The sequence below is a fragment of the Cyprinodon tularosa genome, unplaced genomic scaffold (genome assembly GCF_016077235.1).
Source record: "Cyprinodon tularosa strain WSP-4 unplaced genomic scaffold, ASM1607723v1 ctg470, whole genome shotgun sequence".
NCBI lineage: Eukaryota > Metazoa > Chordata > Actinopteri > Cyprinodontiformes > Cyprinodontidae > Cyprinodon > Cyprinodon tularosa.
In genome coordinates this window covers 190,553-199,514 of record NW_024039197.1, presented here as the reverse complement: position 1 = coordinate 199,514, position 8,962 = coordinate 190,553, and the positions used below count along the sequence as shown (strand labels likewise).

The 8,962-nt window shown below is 39.1% G+C and overlaps 1 protein-coding gene across 3 annotated transcripts in view; it reads left to right on the top strand.

Moving 5' to 3' along the window:
* The first annotated feature begins 269 nt into the window (after positions 1–269).
* The window catches only part of zcchc7 (zinc finger, CCHC domain containing 7), a 73,863-nt gene continuing 65,170 nt past the window's right edge, over positions 270–8,962 (top strand). Inside the window, exons 1-3 of one of the 3 annotated variants that reach the window (XM_038301666.1) lie at positions 334–378; positions 668–747; positions 4,492–5,078. In XM_038301666.1, coding sequence (XP_038157594.1) covers positions 4,581–5,078 — 498 coding nt within the window. In that variant the 5' untranslated portion in view covers positions 334–378; positions 668–747; positions 4,492–4,580. Of the gene's footprint in view, positions 379–667; positions 748–4,491; positions 5,079–8,962 lie in introns of those variants that run through there. The other 2 variants (XM_038301665.1, XM_038301667.1) reach the window with 2 other exon arrangements.

The window sequence follows — 8,962 nt, the reverse complement described above, 5'->3', positions numbered from 1 at the left end:
CAGTTCTGACATGCAACAGGCAGCCAATACCAAGGTGTAATAAACGTACTCATCTTCAATGATAATTATCCTAACACATGCCTTTAAAAATTAGGCCTGCAATATTTCAGTTGGTAAATCAAGACAACAGGAAACTACAAAGATGAAGAGTAAAACAATGCAATGGGTTTTATTTCATCATTTATTCCAGAAATGAAGATTGTTTTGTATTTGCAAATGTCCTACTGTCTGTGTATACTGGGAACCAATGGATAGGTTCCACACCGGACAGTGTTTCAGTCGACTTATTTTCTCTCTCGGACGAAACCGGAAGTGGAATGTCTGTCTCCTCCTGATTGGAAGCAGAGCTTCTTTAAAGGCTCCAGTCTGTCTTTAAAGGTGAGCTGGCAGTTCATATATCGAAATTAAAATCTTGCAATGTGGTTGCTATGAGCTGTCATGTCGTAGCTTTGTGTTTTGCTTGTTTTCTCAAGGTTTTGAGTAAAGGTGCTCCTTTGTTTACATCCTACCGGCTACTTGTGCACACGTGCGCTGAGCACAGGCACACGTGCTAACGCGTCAAACTGTCAGAAATAATAAGAAAACTAAAACTATATAATGGCAGTTAGTTCACCAAATACATACTGATATTCATGTCTTTTTATAGCTATTTTTTATTCATACACAGTGTGATATGCTGGGAGGAACCACTGGCAGGGCTTCAGTATGCTAGCATGTAAGCCACAAACAAGCTAACTCAATTCAGAGGTACTAAAACCCTCATTAAGCTATTTCATTTCACCGTGACCCTTTTGCTGACTTGTGTCTCTATGTTTGTTCCTTTTTTTTTTAAGTAATTAATTTGTTAATTCAGCAACATTCTATAAAGGTGGTTTCCTATAACCTCGTATTTTCTGAAGTTGTTTCTTTATTTTTATGTATGTTTGAGAGAGTTATAGGTAACAACCTATAATAAAATAGCATTACGGATGTACTGGGTTTAAAAAATAAAAAAGGTAGAAGCATGATCGAGCCTGAAATTCCGTTTATGTTCTGATTTAAAAACTATGCTACAAATAGTTGTTCTTAAAAGTTGGTCTAAATTTTAGACCAGTGGTCTGATATGTATCAGCTATTTGGTTTTTAACAGCTTAGAAACTTATTCCCTCATTGTGTAAATACTATGCCATTATAGATGATATTTATCTAACAGTGTTGCTAGTGAGATAAAGCATTGGGGCATTTTAAACACTGCCTACCTTAAGATTCAAGTATAAAGATACATGATTGTATTGATGGTCAAAAACTTCAGTGTAAAGCTATATGGCTACTGTAAGCAATTTTGTCCTGTGCACTTGCTTTTAACCAGGTTAGAAAACCATTTGTTCTCATATCAAGCTGGTAGATATTTGCTATATGTGTTCCTAAAAAATATTACTAGATTATGTTGATTTACTTCTATTTAGGCTAATCAAACACAGTTTTCTCCAATGAAACTCTGGCTATATGGTGACAGGAAGTTTAGTCATGGATATTAGAGCTATTCAATATATCACAAATATATCTTTAACACAATATGCACTATGTGCAAAAAAAGCAAATCCTGAGGCATGAATGGAACTGCGGTAAATGTCAGCTAATTAGTGCAAGAGTTCCATGTATTCATGCTCTTTAAAACAGTTAGTGAGACTAGCTGTTTGATGCTGAATACATTTCTTCTAAAAAGTCATAAAGAAGTAAGTTCTCAAACAGGAGACATTGACAGCTATATAAAAAAAAGAAGCTGTTTAGATCCAGAGCTTAGTAGGCCCCAGTGTTTTGCTTTTCTACAGAGACAGTCAGACCATGCCCCCCCATAATCACTACTAACCTGCTGCTGCATAATATGAAACAAACATTTTCTGATTGTTACAGCCAGTAGCATAAACTTAAATCAAGGAAATGGGACAAAATACCAATGTACTGTTGGATCTCTATCAAAAAGAATGGTAGAACTCATTAGTGAACTGCAGTTTACATCAAAACTTATAAAAATTAATGACCCACAATCACTGATGAATTTCCTTAAAAGTCAATGTGTTTAGATGCGTGCGACTTCCATTTTTCTGCCTACAAGTCATTTCAGGGCATTATGCTGTTCACATCGGAGTCTAACAGTGGTTTTAGATACATATAATCTTTGATTCTTCACAAACCAAGGGTTAAAGATCAGATCTCAAGAACAAATTGAATAGAGTGTTAAGATTGGCAGTGTGACCTCAGCCTTAGGGAGGCAATTGCTCTATCTGTTAAATGCTGTGTGGAGTTTTTTTTTTTTTTTACTTTTTGGCCACCGACTTCAGTTTCTTATTGACTGATTAGATTACAGATAGATTCAACTTTATTGTCATTACACAGGTGCAGGTTCAAGGAAACGAAATGCAGTTTAGATCTAACCAGAAGTGCAATAGCAGCAAGTGCAGGATAAATAATGGTTCCATAAATACAGGACATGGGTTTCTGCTGAATAAGTATAGAGATGAATACCATTATAAACAGAATCTTACTAATAGATGAATATAATATATAGATAACTAGTGTTATGAACTAAATTTACAGCTGGATATGTACCGAATATAATATACAGGTGGATATTACTATAAAAAGGAATTTTTACAGTTATGAACAATAGCATATATACAGATGGATTTTACTCTAAAATGAATAAATAAAGTTTGGACAGAAGCTATCTGAATTAAAGTGCAGTGGAAGTTAATTGCCTATTACAGTTAAAGTACGTTATTGTAAATGCATATGTAAACAATTGGTAATGTGAATAAACAGCCGGCAGTCAATATTCAGTCAAGTATTTACAGAAGGATAAATCTGCCTGTTCTATAAGTAAGAAAACATATAGTTATCATGTTATGATGTTATGACCAGTGAGGAGAGACTGCGGCAGATTTATTTCATGCCACTTAGCCCTTGGAAAACGCTGGTCCTTCTAGCACTCTACCTGGAATCTCATTAAAGGGAGTGTAATTCATAAGAAAATCATAATGAAAAATTGGAGGAATTTTGAACCTGGCTTTTAGGGCTGCAGCTAACGATTATTTTGCAAATCGATTAATCTGTAGATTATTTTTTTTGATTCATCGTATATAATTGGATAGCCAAAGGTTCCTTAAAGAAGATTTCTTTACATTATCAAACCACGTAAAAATATTACTTTGATATCAAGGCTGCTTTAAATGTGTCACTGTGTCAGCTAAAGGCATGTTTTACCATCTCTGTACTCCAGTTAAATGAAGCTAATATAGTTGACAATTATTTCAATTATCAATTAATCACAATTAATCTGATTAATTGTTTCAGCCCTACTGTCTTTATAAAACCTTTGTACTGTTACCGGGCTCTTGCCTGGTCCCAATTATGTTTATTCCCTTGGTAAAATCACCACCTCTGATTTAATGTCATGCTATGGAAATTTTTTGCGTGAATAAATCAAATTGAATAAACACAGTTGGTCGTTTGTAACTTTTCAGTCCCTGTGTGCTGCTGAACTTTCAATACATAACTGTCGCCCCTTACCAGGAGCTAAGACTCTTCTTTCTGACCCTCTAATCCCTGGTGGCCGGCTTGTGACCATGTAGCGTGGCGTTTATGCAGTGTGCGCGGCCTGGGGGCCAATCATCTCCAGCCATCATGGCACAGACACGCAGGGCTGGAGAAAGCAATGGGCCGATGCTCATTCCATGTCCACTCTTTGTACATGTGATGCTGTTATACTGTGTGTGTGAGAAAGAGAGAGCCACAGAGACTTAAAAAATTAAAAGCTCAGTGTTTTACAGATTGTACCAAGGAGATTTACCAGTTTCAGAGCTGGGTGAGGATTGAGTCTTCAGAGTGGTTGAAATCAGCGTCTGTCTGTTGATGGACTTTGACCTGCTGCTGCTTCCTATCAGAACAGGTCTGATGATACCAGAAGTTAAAGTCTTAGTGCAGCTAATCCATGCCGCCTCAGCTTTTCTAACAAGGCTTTCTGTTTCCAGACATAAAAAAAGCGTCCTGTAATTGATGTGGGCCTGTGCTGTGCCTCTCTGCGGAGGATGGTTTTAGTCAGGGATTCTAAGGAGAAGACAAACTAGTAGTAATGCTGTCTGACCAGTTTTAAAGTACGTTCAAAATTAGATAGACCAATAGCGAATTTCCTCCACATAGGGCCAGATACAATAAAAAACGATAAGTTTGCGGTAATTTATTTAGCATATTCCGCTACAACAATTCTGCCCCCTTGATAATCCACCAATCAAATTCCCTTTATTCACTCGTGTAAAGTCGGGCACCACTCCGGAGAATACGGAAATGCAACCGTTGGAACAGCTGCTTCCCTACAACTTTAAAGAAGTGTGGGAAGAAAATATAGTAAAAAAAAAAATAGATTTATCTCTTTGAGGATTAATAGGAACATATTATCTGCTATGGCTTTAATTATGTCTTTATTTTCTCTGATTTCTTTCATTGTCATTGCAGCTTTGGCCCCTGAATCCTCTAGTCTGGCTGTTTTTCCTCTGCGGGCGCTGGGTTCATGCGAGCGCCTGTTTTGACTGGCCTTTGGGGTAATGTACAGCGCGTACCAGGACCGCGAGGAGTTGGAGGATGAGCTCTATCAAGAGGACTCTGGCCTGTCGGAGGCCGACAGTGAGCTGGAGTTCCACCTCTACAGCCAGCTCCACTACTCCTCAAACGCTGGAGAGATCGAGGAGCTGGAGGCAGGAGCAGAGAAGCAGTATGAGAGTCAGGAAAACCGGCAGGGAGATCTGCTCGAAAAAACCAGAGATGGAGACCAAGAACTGAAATACAAAAAAGGGAGCAGACCTACACCATCTAGCAATGACCATTTAAAGGTGAAGAAGAAGGCCGCATTAAAGAAGAAAGGGAAAATTAAATCAAGAGGTCAGAAGTTATCATCATCACGCTTTGAGGAGGTCATTGTCATCGACTCCAGCCCTGATGTCATCTCCATCTCTGATGAGGACAACGACAGTGATGATGATGGTGTCTGTGCTTTCAAGGGTCAAGGTTCGCACCAGCTGCAGACTTCCACCCCTGCACAAAAGGTAGATAGAGAGAAACATGTATTCATACAGTTTGAGTTAAAAGAGCCAATTTGATTGTTTTTACAAGCTTTTTTTTTTTAGTTGTTTTTCCTCAAGAGTGTTTCTCATGAGAAATAAAGCGTTTAAAAAAAAAAGGATAGGACAGCTGAGCATGCAGAGGCACATCACCTGAGAGTGATTTTTTAGAACCTTCTGTATCCATGCACGACAAAATGAACCCCCAGGACGGTAAAGCTTGCAGCTCAAATGTGAGATTTGTGTGGTGAAATGTCTGATCAGACGTTAGGCTGGGGAAACGTTTTCTGAGAGCACAGACTTGGGGCGTATTCACACCAGCCCTGTTTAATCCGCATTAATCAGACCATAGTTAATTTGGCCTAAAGGTTTGGTTCTGTATGGAGGTTTGAATGTGAGATCCAACTCTGATTTGGACCAAAAAAGCTTAATTGGGTCCTCCTTGAAACCAGGTCTCGCCTCAGTTAAAGTGAACTTTGGCACAATGCGAATAGAGATGTGAAAGACAAGCGGACTGGAGGCCGCTCAAAAAGCTGTTATTGTATTCTAATTGCGTAATAATACAATTATATTCATAGTTTAAAATACCTGTGCAGTTTTAATGTCAGTGCAATTAAGCCAAATGTTCTGCTTCTTGCACATTGTTGCCTCATTTGGAGCCACCTCACCAGCATTGAGAATGAAAGAACAATCTCTGCAGTCGTCTGCCTTGTTCTGCTTTCATGCTGATTCCACTGTTGAAAGATGCTTATCTGGCAAACTTGTCAAAAGATAAAAGTTAAATAACACTGCTGAAATCCTTCAGTTTCTGTGGACAAGGAAGTAGTTGAAGGAGACAAGGCCGAGGCCTTACCTCGCTACTCCTTGGGCTGGGTTGGTTGGTAACTTCTGATTAACAATGAATTTGCCCTCTTAAACATGGATCCTTGTCCAGGCTTGTTTTTTTCTCAGCTACAATTGTTGTTAAACATCTGTATTATTGCTCTGGCTGTATGTCTGGTCAAGTGAACAGGACTTTGACGTTTCAAGTTGTTAGAGGGTCATTCAACATTTTATAATAACCCCTCCATTGATAGACAAGGTGTGGCAAATTAATCAATAGTGATTAATATTTAAAGGGGAACAACGTTTTTTTTTACATTGGCCCTTGATTTTACGTTATTACATCATGTTCTACTCACCCATATGAGTTTTGTGTAATTTGGAGCTGTTCTGAAGACATTCAAGTTATATGCAAGTAACGTCTTCCTATGAGCAATGAGTTGAAGGCACAAACTAAACTGTTCATATTTTATAATTTATGGTACGCCAGCATTCATAACATGTAGGCGAATCACTGTCCCCCATCCGTGGTTATATTTTTTATATTTATATATTTTAAAAACAAAGCGGCGCATGTGTGACTTCATCCGCCAGACTGGAGTTAAACTTTATTTAACGAATGTACATTACACCAGGCGGCTACGCTCTACCCCTTCTATTAATTCGGCTAGCTAAACTGAATCGTTCAATTCCATTTGGAGAGCGAGATCATCTGTGGTATTAGCACTAGACATCTTCCAGGCATGTGAGTAAAACTAGCAGCAGTTCAGTGGACAGGATGAATGAATGGAAGCTGGCGCGCGTCTATGACGTCATGCACACGTCGCTTTGTTTTAAAAAAATAGAAATATAAAAAAATATAACCGCGGATGTCTGGGGGACAGTGATTCGCCTACATGTTATGAATGCTGGCGTACCATAAATGATAAATTATGAACAGTTTAGTTTGTGCCTTCAAGTCGTTGCCCATAGGAAGACGTTACTTGGATATAACCTAACAGAATATCTTTGGAACAGCTCCAAATGACACAAAACTGATATGGGTGAGTAGAACATGATGTAATAATGTAAAATCAAGGGCCAAATGTAAAAAAAAAAAAAAAACAGCCTTTCACCTTTAACTATGAATGCACGAAAGGTGCAATTATTGAATTAATGAAAGATTTAAGTTTTAGAATTTTATTTTGAAGAGTTTACTCTAATGGTTGTAAACAGATGAAAAATACAGTTAAACCTTAACCTGTTCATAATTTGATACTAAGGTTCATGAAATTCTACTAATTTTATAATGCACTAAATTTTCTCTCTAAAGAAGAGTTCCTGGTGAATGAAAAGTTACTGCCTCCTCTGTACCAGGGCCGTCATCCTCCCTGGTAAAGTGAGTTTTAATGACCCAGGAAAACCATTGTTTATTTATTTAAATATTGGTTTATTTGACAGGGACAATTTACATTAATAAACATTTATGAAAACGGCCAGAATTAGCCTTAATAGCTATTTTTATCCCCGGACAGGTGTTGACAGACATCCTAAAAACAAGTATCAAGTTAAAATACATGCAATATAACACTGGAATACATTATGTAAACATTTTTCATATAAAATAATAAAAGGATTAAAACATGCAACAATTGATTGAGTTGGTGCTGACAGGATTTGTGATCAACGAGCCTCTTCCTGAGATGACACTGGTGCTGTTTTCTACTCTTGTGCTGCCCTCACTGAGAAGGAAGCCTGTTCTAAAGCTCTTCTCCTCAGTGGAACCACAGTCTCCTCTAGTAGAACCTCTGGTGTTGAGAGCAGCAGCAGATCACACGTTTAAAAACTGCTCTAGGGGAGGATAGAATAAACCATTAACCACCTTAAAAATGACACAACAATGTACATATTTAATAGGGCTGAGTATTGGCATGGGTGTTGCGATCCGATATGTGTCACGATCCATGGGTCACAATATGATATTATCACAATATTGCAATATCACTATATACTGTGATATTTTACCCAGCTATCAAAATAAATTTTCTTAATCAAAAAACAAATGCTGTATATGTTCATCAGAAGATATTGATCGGTTAGTTAATCGGTATCAATGGTGATTGGGGTTTGAGTCAGTCCACTTCTTCAACTATGACAGCCTCGACTACAGATATGGCGCTGCGCCGCACTGTTAAAGGACTCCACAGCACTATCTGACAGAGTGGCGGTGGGTAAAAACATTTTTTTTTAAAATTGATATTAAGAACTGAACAGTTTATATTATATCAGGAACCCTCCACTGTGGAGGAGTTTAAGTATCTTGGGTCTTGTTCACGAGTGAGGGACGGATGGAGCGTGACATTGACAGATGGATCGGTGCAGCGTCTGCAGTGATGCGGTCGCCGTATAGGACTGTCGTGGTGAAGAGCGAGCTGAGTCGGAGGGCAAAGATCTTGATTTACCGATCGATCTACGTTCTCTCACCTATGGCATGAGACCTGGGTAATGACCGAAAGGACAAGATCACGAATACAAGCGGCCAAAATAAGTTTCCTTCGCAGGGTGGCTGGGTGCACCCTTTGAGATCGGGTGAGGAGCTCAGTTACCCGGGAGGAGCTCAGAGTAGAGCCGTTGCACCTCCACGTCGAAATGAGCTAGCTGAGGTTCGCTTGGGCTTCTGTTTCGGATGCCTCCTGGTCGCCTCCCTCGGGAGGTGTTCCAGGCGTGTCCCATTGGGAGGAGGCCTCATGGAAGGCCCAGGATACGCTGTAGAGACTATGTCTCTGAGCTGGCCTGGTGTCGCCTCGGGTTCCTCCCAGAGCAGCTGCAGGAAGTGTGTGCGGATCAGGAAGTCTTGGTATCTTTTCGTAGACTACGGCCTCTGCCAACCGGCCCCGGATAAGCGGTAGAAAATGGATGGATGGATGGATAGAATATTGGGGACAAGAAAATCACAACATATATATCGAGATCAATTTATTCCCACACCCATAATCATATTTTGTCAATTTTAAAATTTATATTTTTGCAGTACACCACAGTATTGGTAATGCTGTGGTTTTCTGTCC